Genomic DNA, 16,750 nt, shown 5'->3' on the forward strand with positions numbered 1-16,750 from the left:
TACTATCACCAATAGCAACTGTATGATTACATCAAGGTAAGGGCTGGGATGGGTTTCATGTTTGACTCTCCCTTTCTGCTAAGCAATGAGCTATATCATTGGTAAAATAAATCCTTAGATTCTAGCTGTGTAACAAAATAGTTTATTTCAGTCTAGAGCATGACGGCACTTATCTTGAACATATTTCAGACAGGATTCTTTAGTATCCCACACTCCCACTTCCTCTTGTCTTAATACACAGACTTTAGAAAATATGTAAATTCTCCCTGAGTCCTTTTGAAATGTAAATTTTGCCCAACTCCTTGTTATTCATACAATTCAGGGATGAATCCGAACAATCATTTTGAAATGTAGTCAATTGTCCTTACCTCCAAGTTTCTGTGGCGGTGTAGGGCCCTAACGTTTTGTAAGCTATAAATAGCAAACACATTTTACAGTTACTTTATGCAACCTCATCGTTCAGTACTTTTTCTGCAAGCCAATACCTGCATTTAAAAACTGATATATAACTGGGGACTGAACTGCTTGTTAGAAAATTCTCTCTCTCAAATAAATAAAATAAATACATATTTTTTTAAAAAATCCCATCTTGCCCATAAAATTGTAAGCTAAGTGAGTATTTGGTGTGGCAGTTGAGCCATAGATTCAGATGTCCAGATTTCACACCATAGTGCATAGTTTATGTACTTGGTTCTACCGCTAGTTCCAGCTCCCTGCTCATTCCTCACCCCCAGGTAAATACGATTTCTAAATTATTTTATTTATTTATTTTAAATTCTGTTATGTTATAGGGAAACAGAGAGAAAGAGATCTTCAGTCCTCTGGTTCACTCCCCAGACGGCTGCGGAGGCTAGAGCTACGCTGGCCTGAAATCAGGACCCAGGAACTTCAGTGAGGTGTCTTATGTAGGCACAGGCATCCAAGCCTTTGGTCCTTCTGTCCTGCTTTCTCAGACATATTAACAAGAAACTGGATCAGAAATGAAGCTGCCAGGATTTGAACCAGTGTCCCATAAGGCATGCTGGTGGTATAAGTGGTGGTATATTTCCCCCAGTACTACTCCCAAATGGCTGTATTAAAACAAACAAACAAATAAATAAGTAAAAATAACATCCTGAAATAGTTGCTAGAATTTTTAAAGGTCTATATGAGATTCTATCTGTCTTGGAATACACATAATTTCCACAAGAAAGGTGTGCACAACCAGCATGAATGCAACATGTGTCTGGAATGGATATAGTCCAGAAATACATCTTGACAATAGGATGCTGGACTCTCTGCCATTGTCCACCCCTACAATGTCAGGACAGACTTAAACAGCAGAATGATAGACTTATGACAGTTTTTGAAGGACTATACTTTTATAATATGGGAGAAATCAGTGGTGGGAGGGAATTTGAAGGGGGGAGGGGAAAATCCAGACCTTAAAGAATTATAAAATAAAATAAAATAAAAATATATAAACAATACTCCAGGGGTATTAGAAAACAGTCTCTGAAAGAGATGGTGCTAGGAAAATGAGAAAAAATTAATGGAGACAGAAAGTGAAAAATATCTGTGTGAGAAGGCACAAGTCTGATTCGTTGTCACTGAAATTCTGAGTTAAATGTCAGGAGGAAGAAGGGGCATCCATGGAAACCTTCTGGTTTTCTACAATGATTAGTACTTGGGGCTATTTTAGAACTGTAGTATTGATTATTTAAGAATTTCTTAAAATTCAGATTCCTAGAACACACCTATTATGCAGTTCTAAGGTAGGATCTAGAAATATGCATGGTTGACAAGACATCCAAAATTAATCGTCGGGTCATTTCATCCTTTAGGCCCACAGAACAGAGAAAGAGAAAACCTAATAGAATATCTCTCCTGGATAATCTTTCCAATTTCTGACACAAGAACGTGACTGGTATATATTAGTAAAATAGAATGGAAACAGAACATATAAGAAATATAAGAGATAGCTTATATATTTATTCTGTATATTTATTCAGTTTTATTTTATTTCAAAACCTGAAAACCTGGAGATTTCTTATATATGATCCGATATAGGTGCAGGTTAAGGGGAAGTGGCTGCTTCCTTCCCCCCCTGCCCACTTGTGGTCTTGGAGAGTTACAGAGGACGGCCCAAAGCCTTGGGACCCTAAGCCCACATGGGAGACCTGGAAGAATCTCCTGGCTCCAGGCTTCAGATTGGCTCTGCTTAGGCCACTGCAAGCTGCTTGGGGATTGAACCAGCAGATGGAAGATCTTCCTCTCTGTATCTTCTCCTTTCTGTAAATCTGAATTTCCAATAAAAATAAATACATCTTTAGAAAAAAAGTACCTCAACTGTTCCTCCCTCAAAAGGGTGATCACTCAACATTTCTTTTTAATCCTTTATTTCCTGCTGTTCATTGTTAAGTTTATGACCAATTATGTGTTTGATGATGATTAAACACAATGCATAAGCGTAGATCTTAGAACAGCAGCAATACTTACTACTGCCTTTTAAAATATCATTTATGTTGCTATTATGCACAATTTTTTTTTGAAACACATAATAACACTGCAGAAAGCCTACAGGAGTCAGTATCATCAGAAAGAGTAAATAATGCTCATAAAAATGGCTTGCTTTGAAAGTTTTTTTTTAAGAAATAAATTAAATTCTCAGGTAGAAAATTTATGGAAGTTCTATCTCATATGATAACAAATTTAGATTATTCAACACAGAAAGTGTTTTACTGAAATGGGTATTTTGTAATAATTTATAAATGTCATTTTGAGAGGATATATGAAGTAATTTAAAGATTAAAACAAGGAAAGATCTAGACAAGTACTATTTTAAAAAATTAAGACAAGTAAGAAAAGAAAATAAACATAGGAAGAACATTAAATGGAATAATATTTTGAAATGTGATGAAGTGCTGAGACTTTGAGAATATTTTCTAATAGGCACCCACATGGGAGGTCGGTGCCTTCAAGGCGGGGACTTTTTTTTAATATTTATTTAATTTTAATATTTGTTTAATTTTTATTGGAAAGGCAATATACAGAGAGGAGGAGAAACAGAGAGGAAGATCTTCTGTCCGATGGTTCACTCTCCAAGCGGCCACAGCGGCTGGTGCTGAGCCAATCTGAAGCCAGGAGCCAGGAGCAAGGAGCCAGGAGCCAGGAGCTTCCTCCAAGTCTCCCACACGGGTTGCAGGGTCCCAAAGCTTTGGGCAGTTGTGAACTGCTTTCCCAGGCCACAGGCAGGGAGCTGGATGGGAAGCAGGGCTGCCGGGATTAGAACTGGCGTCCATATGGGATCCTAGCATGTGCAAGGCGAGGGCTTTAACTACTACTCTACCATGCTGGGCTCAAACCGAGGACTTTTGCCACAAGCCACTAGACCACCATGCCGGGCCTTAAATTTTTTTGTTTCATAATAATCCACAACGTTTCAAATATCCATTGCCCTTCTTTTCTCTTTATGTGTACTTTTTGAAAACAGAGCAGACTAATTTGCTTGTCTGCATAATGAAAACAAGTTACAAGTCTAAGCTCTAGCTTAGAGCAGCCAAAGATCATGCCATTCCTTATTATCAACAACACTGAAAGAAACCATTGAAGGACATTGCAAAATTTTGAAATTAGGAAACCTGGGGAGGGCACCTTTCATGGCAAAACAGGTGAAGCCACATCCCATACTGGAACACTGAATTCTGGCTAATATGGCTGTGAAACAATGGAAGGTAGTCCAAATACTTGCAACCCTGCTACTCATGTGGAAGACCTGTGTAGAACTCTGAATTCCTGGCTGCAGCCAGTTCCAATCTTGGTTGTCACGGGAAATTCATTTGGGGAATGAACTAGCAAAAGGAAGAATCTTCTCTCTCTTAGTCTCTGATGGAAGATCTGTGTTTCAAATACATAAAATATATATCTTGAAAACAATTACTCTAGTTGTAGCATGAAAGTTAATTAGTGTGGATGCAAAGACTGGTAAGAGGGCATTTTTATACTCTAGGGCCGACATTGTAGTCTTTTCAATTAAAATGTCAGCTGTAGAGCATGGAAAACAAGAGTAAGCCTCAGGATGAGTTGGAAGAACACTAGGAATAGCCTTAGGATAGCCTTAGGGTAGTAAGAAGAATAGAAATATGAAAAACTAACTGTTTGGGCATTTTTGTCTATGCAGCTAGATGGATGATGATTCCATTTGTTAATACAAAAGAGGTTAAAAAGGAAGGCAACCAGTTCTGAGGTTGTTTTGAAAAGTTGACTTGAAAGTATTTTTGACTCATCAGCAGTGTGTCCTTGCACGTTAAGCTGTCACATTCAATGCTTGCATTGCATTTGGGCACTGGTTAGGTTGCCAAGCTGTTTTCACTTCTGATCAAGGTCCCTGATAATGTGACTGGGAAAGTAACAGAGAATGAAGTGCTTGGATCCCTGCCACCTGCCTGGAAGACCTAGAAGGAATTCTTGGTTCCCTGCTTCAGTGTTGCTCAACCCTGGCTGTTGCAGCCATTTGGGGAGTAAATGAATCCTCACCCCCCCTTTGTCTTTCTCCATCTGTCTCTGTAACTGTACCATTAACCTAACTAATTAACAAAATAAATAAATCTTTTCTCTTTTAGATAAAGTTATTTTAACACTTTCAGGTCCTGGAAAATTTTGGCAGGTTACTCTCTCCTCAACGTGGTTTACTAATCTCCAAAATGAGTTGTTTAACCAACTAGCCAGTATTTAGTAGGCTTATAATGGTATAATTATAGTTGCAATTGCTTTTTCAGTGACTTAAGTATCATATGATGAAATATGTGAGATAATGAATTATTTAATTTAGTGTTAAAAAGCAAAAGGAACTAACTGCGTCCGTGTAAGCGAATGTGTGTCAAGAAATGGTGTGATGAACCTGTGATTTGTTAGATAGTCTTCTGACAGCAATACTGAAGCAAGAGATAAATTAGCAAATGAAAAATAAGGTAGTGCACTGAATCCATGAAGGCAAAAATTTTAGTGATTTTGGGGGGAATAAAAGTAACTCAATACTTCAGAGTGTGTGGAGGATACATTAGTAGGATTTGACAATATAACGTAAAAACCATAACAGTTTTCATTTTCTCAAGCTTTGCAAAAGAAGACACCAGAGCCACAAGAATTATCCAGAAACTTCAGGATGATTTGTTTATAATTTGACATTCTGAGTGAAGTTATGTCATATTTGAAAAAGTGATTTACCTTTTCAAATGGAAATAATGCATTTAATAACAAATGATTGGGTAGATGGGTGTTTTCTGTTAAAAATAGCGTTATCTAGCATTTAATAGTTATATATGGAGTTTTATTTAAAAATGTGCCTCAAAATAATTTCTTGAATTTGTTCTAAATTTTTTGTTCTTTTGCTCTCTGATTTTAAATTTCAGCTCCATGTGGTGGCCACTTTTCAGCTCCCAGTGGAGTGATTCTGTCACCCGGATGGCCAGGATACTACAAAGACTCTTTGAATTGTGAGTGGGTGATTGAAGCTGAACCCGGACACTCTATCAAAATTACATTTGAAAGGTCTCTGCAAATCTTTTTTTTTTTTTTTTACCTTGTAAACAGATTATCTAACAAACAGCATTCTCTGTTTAATTTCCCAAATCAGTATATAATTTTATTGTGATAGTCACTTGTGCCTTTGATTATTTCAAAATGTTTGCCCCTTTTGATTTTTCAATCTAAGTTTATTTTTTATTTGTTTAGTGTTGTATCAGTGCTATTGAAATATTCAAGGCCAACCTTTTTGTTCTCTCTCTTACATGTATGTGTGCTGCTGAAACAGATATGTAATTTTTAGCTTAATGAGTATAGTTGCCCTATATTTTGATGGGCTTGTGAATTTTGTTCTGTTATGTTTCAAGAGGCAAAGATGCTGTAAATATAATCAAATTAATATTATTTTACAGGCTAAAACATGTATGTGTATTGCCCATATGCTGATACTTAAAAAGGCCTTTTGAAAAATGGCTGTGTTGTGTCAAGTCACTGTGTGTAAATGATTGGACAGTTGATCTTTACTGTCCCAAGAATAATTAGCATTAACTGGTCAACTAATCTATATCAGGAATGACCATAATATTGAATACTTAAAAAGTTAAAAGAATGATATTTACGATCTGTTGAATTACTATTCACAACCTAAAGCAGAATTAGTTATATATTTTCCCAGTTATATTATTGACTCCACTAATCTCTCTACTACTTTCTTAAAAACAAGCAGTAAAATACAGCTATTTATGCACTGGATCTTCTTGATAAACATGTAAATTCAGCATGATATCTAAAGGCCTGAGGGTTGAGTTTTATAGACCTAGCACAATCCCTCCTTCACTCATATAGTTCCTCATTTACCTATCCTGGTATTTAAATTTGTGTGAAAAGAAATTGCATTTTGAAAAATTGGTAATATTTCTTATGGGATCATCCTGCATTACTGTGGTCTATACAGTCTTCCCATACTAGTTTGCTAAGATTGCCTTAACAAACTACTGCATATTGCATGGTTCATACAATAGAATTTAGCTCTTTTACTGCACCAGAAGTTTGAGGTTTGACATCCAAGTGTTAATGTCGTTTCCCTGCTTTGTCCTCTCGCTTTGTGGATGGCTGCCTTCCTCTCTCTTTATCCAGTATTCTCTGGATGTGTTTCTGTATCCTAATCTGTTCTTGTAAACACAGAAGTCGTATCAGTTTGTCTCACATTTATGATCTCACATCCCTTCACTTTTTTAATGTGTCCTTTTAAAATTTTATTGTGTGAATTTGGGAGGAGCACAGTTGATCCCATAATAATGATTTAAACATTTAAAGAATATTTTTATTTAGACTAACAATAACATGACAGAATTTTTTTCATTGTTATGTCAAAATCCTGATCTCTTTCATGGCTGAAAAGTTTTGAGACAATGTAGCAATTGTAGGAAGCTTAAAAAGCATCATGTTCATTAGCTACCAAACTTCCATCACATATCTCCATGCTATGAATGAGGAACCCAACCAAAAATCATTACTATTTGATACAGTTTTGTTTGATTCTGAATATACAATATTGTATGTTGATGATTAAATCACCACATAATTTTGATCATTTTGATTTGACACAAGATGGTAGAGATTTAGTTCATATTTTTAATTTGTCAAACTTAGAGCATTACATTTGAGGGATAATCATATTTACATGTATGAAAGCTCATCACATATTTAAATAAGTGCATGTATTTATATATCAAGTACATGATTTTAGTATTTCTCCTTTTGAACTTAACATATGTGTCAAGAGTTATGCTGTAAAGATTATTGAAACCATGCTGTTTATACACTTTATTTGTATATACTTGATTTTTTTATCAGGTAGTTTTCACAAAATATTTTTGTTCAATATCCAGATAAGCAATTTGGGCCTCATTCCAGATGAAGAAGAAATTCTAATCACTCTTTAATTTGTTTTTTTTAAGCCACTACTTACTTATTCATATTTATTTATTGTATTATTCCATGATGTAGTTGCACAGGCTCCAGGAAGGGAAATCCCTCCTTGTATTCTACAAGAATCTCTGAGGGTATTTTTTTTTTAGTTCTGGCTCTGAATCTTTCTCCCACAATCATCCAGTTTGAAAGAGACATATACTGGTGTACATTCTCAGGATTCTTTGTTTCTTTTTGTATCAGCTTCTCTCTCTCTCTCTTTCTCTCTCCCCTACACACACACACACACACACAATACAAGGACAGCCATGTGATTTAGCAGTTAAGTCACCACTTGGGATACCAGCACCTATATCAGTGTCAGAGTGTTGGTGTTCATGACCTGGTTGTACTTTTTAAAGATTTATTTATGTATTTGTATCTCAGAGCTACATGGAGAGACAGAGAAAAAAAAATAGAATCTTCATCAGCTGACTCACTCCCTTGATGGCTGCACTAACCTGGGCTGGGCCTGGGTGGAGTCAGCCAGATGCTTCATCCTTTGGTTGTCTCCCATTGAGGGACAGGGTCCAAATGCTAGGCCTCCTGTGGTGTTTTTCCCAGGCTGTAAGGTGACTGGGTTGAAAGTTGAGTAGGCAAGAACAAAAATTGAAGCTCATGGGGGATAACAATGTGGCAGGTTTATCAAGCTATGTGACAGTGCTGACCCCATCTGCTTGTCACTCATAGTCCAGAAAATCTGCACCATGGGATCCAGCATGGGATGGATTATGTAGTTGAGTCCCTGTCACCTGTGTGGGAGACACAGACTTAGTTCCTGGCTGTTACCTTCGTCCAGTCATTAGGGGAGTGAACAAGTATATGAGAGATATCTCTGCATTACAAAGAAAAATAAATACATAAATGAAAGCCAAATCATTGGATAATTGCAAATTCTGGAATTATCTGAGATTGACTAAACCTTTATTGTCTTAATTTTTCTGATAGTCATCATTACAGTAACACTTGCTAGCATTTTTCTATCACTTTTTTTGTTTATTTGAATTTGAGGTTAGAGAGAGAATGGGAGAGAGAGATGTTCTATTTGCTGGTTCACTCCCCACATAACTGCCAATTCCAGTGCTGGGCTAGGCTGAAGCCAAGAACCAAGAGCTTTATCTGGGTCTCCCATTTCATTGCTGGGGAGCAAGGAGTCGGGGCATTCTCTGCTTCTTTCCCAGACACCCTAGCAGGCATCAAAAGTGGAGCAGCTGGGGATCCATGTGGGATACCAAGATTGCAAATTGACAACGTACCCCGTTAAATCTTGCCTTTATTCATTTCCCCTCTAGTCTTGCCTCTTATTCCAGCTCCTTTTCCATCTTTGTTCTCCATGTAAGATCTTCAACCTTCCCTCATGTGCTCTCCCACCCTTGCAGAAAATAACAATAAATCTTAAAATACCTTATTTTATCATGTAGAGCAATTTGTTTCTTTGAGAACCCTAGTAAGTAATGCTGGTGAATGAGAAAGGATCATACTTTTTCCCTAAGAATGTTAATTAAGATTTTTTTACCCTAAATGAAAGGGTTGTGTTCTCTGATGGAGAATGAACTTTCCAGACTGGTGCCATGGCTCAGCTGGCTGATCTGCACCTCTAAGCGCCAGATTCCCATACAAGCGCCCGTTTGTGTCCGGGATTTTCCATTTCCAATACAGTTTCCTGCTGTGGCTTAGGGAAGCCACAAGAGGAGAATGGCCCAAGTCCTTGTGACCTTGCACCCATGTGCGAGGCCTGGGAAAATCTCCTGGTTTCAGATCAGCTCAGTTCTGGCCATTTTGGCATTTGAGGAGTGAATTAGAAGATGAAAAATCTTTGTCTCTGTCTTTTCTTCCCTGTGTAAATCTGCTTTTCAATAATAATAAAAAAAGAATTCATTTTCCCCACATTAAATAGCTAATTGAAATCCCTTCCAACTTTTAAAATAAGTAACATTGTATTGTCCGTTCCTTGTTTTAAAATATTATTGAAGTTTTGTTTTTGAAAGCCAGATTTACAAAGAAAAAGACAGTTAAAAAGTTCCCATCCACTGGTTCACTCTTTAAATGGCAATGAAATGGCTATAGCTGAATTGCTCCAAAGTCAGTGACCGGGAGCCAGGTGCTTGTTCTAGGACTCCCACACTGGTGCTGGGGCCCAAGGATTTGGGACATCCTCTGCTGCTTTCCCAGACCATAAACATGGATGGAACTAGATTGAAAGTAGAGTGTCTAGGACGGAAACCAGTGCCCATATTGGTTGCTGGCTCCTGAGGGTGGAGGACTAGCCTGTTAAGGTACGATGCCAGCCCCTGCATTCAAATTTTAAATGCAAACCTAAATTAATATTTCTGGAAGATTAGATTGAGCTTTAGGAACACAAAATACGTGGTGATCTCCTAATTTATTAATGTGATTCTTTAATCATCATTAAGTAAGTAAACATCTGGTATCTCTTAGTCCAGAGTAGCCTACTTAGAGTTGCATACTTAATAGACAGTTTAATTGCAAAGTGATACCTGCATTTCAGAGCATCCTCACACCGACTTTTGATTTTGAACTTCTGTTAAAAGGCAATTTTCTTGTCATCCAAAAATTTTATTGCAACTTTTCTATCCTTTCCTATCTTTTAAAGAGGTATATTATTATTATTATTATTATTATTATTATTATTATTATTATTGGAAAGACAAAGAGAAGGAAATACAGGGAGATCTTCTGTCAGCTGGTTCACTCCCAAAGTGGCTGCTATGGCTAGAGATGAGCTGATCCAAAGCCAGGAGCTTCTTCTGGGTCTCCCATGCGGGTATAGGGTCCCAAAGCCTTGGGCCATCTTCAACTGCTTTCCCAGGTCACAAGCAGGGAGATAGATGCGAAGTGGAGCAACTGAACATGAACCAGGACCCATTTGGGAGTCTAGAACATGAAAGGCAAGGATTTAGCTACTAGGCCATTGTGCCGGGCCCACTACTTGCCTATCTTAAATATTTTGGGATTTTAGACCCACTAGTGTACACTCTTAAGATGATATTCTAAGTTAGATCTTCCCAAATTATTTTCTTACTGTTTTGCAATTTATTTATTTTCAAAGCAGGCAAATTAATAAAGACATAAGCAGAGACAGAAAAACCTTCCATCTGCTGATTCATTTCACAAATGACTGCAGCAGCTAGACCTGGGTCAGGACAAAACCACGATCTCCAGTTTTTACTCATATGTCCAACATGGGTGACAGATACTCAAATACTTGAACCGTCATCCACTGATTACCCAAGAACGTTAATAGGAAGTTGTATTGGAAACCAAGTAGCTGGCACTTGAAATAGGTACTCTGGCATGGGTTGCCTAAAAAGAATTGTCTTCTGTGCCAAAGTGTCCATCTTTGTTAACGTTTCATTTATCTCCAGGCACTTGAAAGGCACGGTGAAAGCAAAATCAAAAGTGAGAGCTCTTCATTATTTGATTCCCTCACCAAATGCTGGTAATATCCAGGGCTCAACCAGGCTCAAACCAGGAGTAGAAAATTGACTTTCATCTTGGCATCCACATGGGTGGAAGGGACCCATGCACAGAAGTAATGACCTACTGCATCTCGGGAAAAGCAGAGTGAAAAGCTCAATAGCCAGGACTTGGATTGGAACCCTGGTGATATGAGATGTGAACATCTCATGTGGTTGCTTAGCTTGCTTTGTAATAGTACTCAGCATCCCTCTCCCCTCTCCATGGTTATCTTTTCGACAAATCTCCTCAACCATTTTTGTGGGTGTTGTACTATTAAAGTGGATAAACCTCTTTTACTTTCAATAAATTTAGTTACTGATCATATTTACTCTTCCACTTTCTTACTCTTGTGTGTGTTTACTAAAATTAAGGGTCTTAAGCCAAGCTAAAAGCAAAAAAATATAAATTAAAAATAATTTTCAATTCACATATTTTTACATAGCAATGATAATCGATCCGATAGATGAACCAGAATAGACTTGCCATACGGAATGGTTCTCAGAACCCAGAGATTTTTGTCTTTTCCCCATAAACTTTGTGAAACAAAACTTTTCAAGTGTTACTCATTTCTTAATACTTAAACTATCCACTCAAAACATACACCTAATAGCTCCTTTATCTTTTTGACATCCATCACTAAAAGAAAAAAAGAAAAAAAGAAAAAAAAAAAGTGTGTTGTTGGATCAGTACCATGGCATGGTAGGTTAGGCTTCCACTGGTGTTGCTTGAAACTCATAAGTGCCAGTTAGTGTCCTGGCTGTTCCAGTTCGGTTTCAGCTCCCTGCTTATATCTTGGGAAACCAGCAGAAGATGGTCCAAGTCTTTGGGCCCGTGTGGGAGATCTGGAGGAGGCTCCTGGCTCCAGATCTGCCTACATAACTCAGAACATTTTAGCTATTTGAGGAGTAAACCAATGGATGGATGAACATTTTTTTTTTCTCTCTCTCTCTCATCTCTCCTTATCTGGGTAACTCTAATGTTCAAGTACAAATAAAATATTTTTAAAAATCCCTTGTTAATTACCCCAGTCATGGAAAACTTAAAAATCAGGATGGTTTAAGCATATGTTAATGGTAGATGTTATGGCGTAGTAGGTGAAAGGCAGCCAAGTATCACATGAGTGATAGGATCAAAACTCAACTCCAATTCTAACCAAGCTTTCTACTACTGCATCTGGAAGGTGGTAGATGACAGCCCTGGTGCTTGAGCTCCTCCTCTTACATGGGACACCTGTGTGGATTTCCAGGTCAATGAGCAGATCTGTAGATCTACCTTTTTTGCTCTTTCTTCTTGTGTCTGTCACTCTACATTTCAAAAATATAACTTAAAAAGAAAAACAAAAGAATTCATCAGTGGTATTTTCAGGATTTTAGAATTAGGGAAAAGTACAGTAATATCAATCTATTCCTTTTGAATCATATTTAGTATAGTTGATATGAAGTCTCAAGTCTCCAAACGTTTCAAAAGAAAATGTTCCTTTTTCAGGGCTGAGTTCTGCACTTGCCCTTCACAGTTACCTGTCTGTAAAAAAAAAAAAAAATGTTTTTAAGCTATATGAAGGAAAACATTTGAATATCTTCTTCTATTTATTCTGTCCTAAAAATACTTAAAGGGTGTGAGATTTTGTTAGAGTGTCATCCTCACCCTGTGTACTTTGTGTGTGTGTGAGGGGGCTCTTTTAAGTGAATCCAGCTCGTAAGCAACTGACTCTGTAGCAATGGAATGAGCAACAGATTTAATCAGGTATAGAAATGATTCATTGGGCAGGCATTGTGATGTGTCAGGCTAAGCCACCATTTGACACACCATATTTCATATTATTGTACCAATTAGAATTATGCCAAATCACTTTTTAAAAATTTATTTCATTTTTTTTAACAAGAGACTTACCACAAAGAGACAATGAGATGGATGTTTTATCCACTGGTTTACTCCACTAGTTACTGCCATGAGTGGGACAGAGCCACCACTTTGGAGCCAGCTAACTTCCGGAAATTGCATCCTGGGAGCACTGACTGATTTGCTTAAGTGTTTCGTTCCATCCACTTGAATGGGGATCCTGGCTCAAGATTTGGCCTGAGTGTTGGTTCTTGTTGGCATGTCAGAAGTTGAGGAATGAATCTTTGGATGGAGGATCAGTTTCTCTTCTCTCTCTAAGCATTTCATATTAATTAAATAACTAAATACAGTTACAAATTAACACAAACACATTTAAAACTATATTTTAGGTTATTGGCATAAAGTAGTCACTCTAAAATGAAATGTAATGAGGCTGTTAGTTCCTTATACGTTGACTTATTGTCTTCCTATTTTGTTTTTCTCTAAAGATTGTTTAAAGTACTAAAGTATCATTATTGAAATATCTCACACCACATTCTCAATAAAACAAAAATAAAGAATGAATCTCCTTCTGATTTCCAGCCGTTCTTCTAAAGATACTTGCTGTCAACTCTTTTAATGTGTCTTCTCCTTGTGAGACCAGTTTTGTAGCTGTGTTTCCCAGGAATGAATTGTATTCATTGTGAGGTTATGCTGTTTGCCTTCCACTGTTCGTCTCCAAGAGAACAGTGAGTCACTTTAATTGGTTGAGGAATTTTTAGAAATCAGATAATATAATTAAGATAGTACTGTAGCTGTCTTTCAGAGTGTTTTCCCCACTATTTTCTGAAATGTAGCAATTCATTAGAACTAATCTAGAGAAAAATGTTTAAAAATTATTTATAAATATATCAATCTTCTTGAGATTATTTCAGTCTGTCACTGAAACTTTAGTAAACGTAATCTCCTATCAAATGCAGGAAATAGCAATAACACCAACAACCAGATAGCTTATAAACTGCTTACTGCTTCTTAATACCCACAAAAACTTCTTGAGACGTACAAAGGAATTTTTGTTTATGTTTTTGTAATTCATAAATTAGCGTAGTATCTGGCATATCCCAACTCGGAGAAAGATGAATTAATTTTATTATTAACTATCTGAAGCAAATCTTTTTGTTTCTTTTTTTCCCTCAGCTCTCTAACTTACCAGTATTTATCCCTTAAAGAATGATTTATTTTATAGTTGCAGTCTGATGACTCTGTTTCAGTTTAGTCTGAATGGATTTGGATTACGATAGCATCGCTTTTTGAAAACATAAAATATTGAGTAGAATTAGAACCAGTTTCACTTTTACTATATCTTGTGGTTTCATAATATTTGTTTCTCATGAATTTTATATCATACATGAATGATAGCATGATATAATGTATGAGAAATTTATGCAAATATTTTTAAACATAAATGAAAGAAATTCGATCCATTTTGTGACCCTATCATATTTTCTTTGTTATTGTATTTTTATATTTCCTTAGGGCCAATTTGGTGATTTTCTTTTTAAAGATCCACTGCTACTGAACAATGTCCTCTGTATCTCCAGTTAATGTTACTATTCTATTAGGAATTAACTCTCTTAATGTTTCAATTCAAATAAATCCCTGATTATTCTGTGCATTTTAATTTGGCTAGTGTCATCTTATTAGCTATCTAAGCGAAGCTCCAATTTCAGTATTTACAGTGGCTAACCCAAAGCAGCAAAATAATAGATTCAAAATGCCCAATTGTTTGATCATTTGCTTAAACGATTTAGTGTTTTGCTGTATCTTTTCTCCTCCATGCTGTAATATTGTAATATTTTAGACAAAAGTAACAGATTGAAGTTTGTAAAATGAGAGTTATAAATTTCATACTGTGACAATACATAGTACTTAACAGGCTATAACATCAGTATAATTTGAACTTTATTTCAATTATGCTCTTAATGTTTTTAAATAATTAATTAATTAAAAGGCAGTGTAAAATAGAGAAATGGAGAAAGAAAGAAATTATTTATCTACTGATTTACTTCATGAATGACCCCTGTTCCCCAAAAAAGTCTGCAAAAGGTCAAGTGAAGAGCTCAGAATGTCAGAGTCTCCCATTTGAGTGGCTGAGGCCCACGTAGTTGGGCCATCACCTTCTCGGCATATTGGCAGGAAGCTGAATCAGAAATGAAGCAACAGAACACACATTAATGTTATCATATGGGGTTTGGTGTCATAAGCAGTGCCCTGACATGCTATGTCAGGGTTCTACCCACTGAAATATTGTGCTTAATATTCACAATTAATATGCCATAGTCATAATCATGTTATAAATTGATATAAATAAACAGATGCAATATAAGTAAGTCCTAATTGGTTTCTACTTATTCAATTATTTCTAAGCATTTCTAAAATGTCAGGTTTGAATTTTGATTTGCAAGTTTTGCGGTATAATATGCTTAATTTGCATCAATTACTGGAAAAGACTGGAATAATAATACAAATGATTCTCTGCAAACCCTGACATTTAAAATTTTTGCCAATTTTTAAAAACAGTACTGGAGACTATTAGGGAAATACTGAAGATACTTTTCAGAAAGTGGTAAATACATGGCTAATTCTGAAGCATCTACTCATGTAAACCTTTTGCTCTCTTTAAATAAAGTTAATCATTTTGCAAAAAAGAAAGATATGTTTGTCTTTAAAACATATTCTCTACTATTTATTTAACAAAGACTTATTGAGTGTTTGCTACATGCAAAACAGTGACAAAACCCCACTGATCTGTTGCTTGTAGACCCATAACAGTCTAAAGCTGTGCAGAAAGCAACCCACAGTGTGGCTAGTGTCACAAAATGCACAGTAAATTGCAGATATTGAAGAGGGCCTGCATGGTGAGATCTACAAAGGTGTAAGATTTACCAAAACACCATGTGAAAGTAGGAAAATACCTTCCTGGGTTGCTGATCATTATGACAAAAGGTTAAGACATGCAACTTTCTGAACGTCTCTAGGAAAAGGAGAGACATCATCTTCATTCTTTAGTTCTTATGTTCTTAACTCTGGATCTAGGAAGACAGTTAACAGAATAAGAGACCACTAAATATACATGTTCATGAGGTACTTTACAAGAGAGTCAACTTTAGACAAAGAACAATACATTTTTGAAAGAATAACAGGAAAAAAATAAATGTCAGGATGAGGACAGTGAATCCTCTCAGGGTTTATTCCTGCCAGCATACTCCCAAGGCCACCTGAACTGCAGGGGATCTCTGTTTATTGTGAAGAAATGACAAGCCTGTAAAAGCTAGTAAAGGGGAGTGCTGGAGGCGTGTCCCAACAGTACCCCCACCCAACAATGACACTGTGATTGGCTAGAAGGCACGTTTGTTCCCCTAAACCCTGCAGTCATGTCACAGGCCTCCTGTCATGGCCAGGTAAGCTTCAAGTCACGCCCACAACTTAACAGTCAGAGATATGGAATAATCTTCCACATTTTCTAAGGGTGTTACTTAAAAAAAAAAAAAAGTCAGGATCAGGAGAATGTAGGAGCTGGTGGAAGTTAAGGGTTACTTAGAGTTTTTTTGTTGTTTTGTTTTCTGTTTTTTTTTTTTTCCAGCTTCATTACAGCTATAATTACCAGTCTCTTGACTACCAAATATTTTCTGTTTATAGTATAAGAAAGACATCCTTACCAAAACTTTGCAGAACTTGTTTCAGGCAGAGAAAAAAACAGGCTCCAGGTTCTTTTCTGAAGTAAGTTTCTCAGTTGATTTCACCATCAGATAATCACTACACCATTGACCATATTTTGAAAGGTCATGTTTTTAACTCCTTAAAGTCCATGTGATAGGTTTTCCACAGCTAAGATCTCTGATCAGATTTACAACTTGAATGTCAGGAAATATATTACACATGTTTAAAGTAGATTTATATTTACTATTGTTCATAAAAT

The 16,750-nt window shown here is 36.5% G+C and overlaps 1 protein-coding gene across 3 annotated transcripts in view; it reads left to right on the top strand.

Moving 5' to 3' along the window:
• The window catches only part of CSMD3 (CUB and Sushi multiple domains 3), an 873,364-nt gene that overhangs the window by 535,742 nt on the left and 320,872 nt on the right, over positions 1 to 16,750 (top strand). For all 3 annotated transcript variants that reach the window (XM_040979396.1, XM_040979397.1, XM_040979398.1), the window contains one exon: positions 5,391 to 5,529. In XM_040979396.1, the coding sequence (XP_040835330.1) occupies positions 5,391 to 5,529 (139 nt within the window). The remainder of the gene's footprint in view (positions 1 to 5,390; positions 5,530 to 16,750) is intronic.

Source organism: Ochotona curzoniae, unplaced genomic scaffold (genome assembly GCF_017591425.1).
Source record: "Ochotona curzoniae isolate NIBS_2020 unplaced genomic scaffold, NIBS_Ocur_1.0 contig_3190, whole genome shotgun sequence".
Classification (NCBI taxonomy): Eukaryota; Metazoa; Chordata; class Mammalia; order Lagomorpha; family Ochotonidae; genus Ochotona; species Ochotona curzoniae.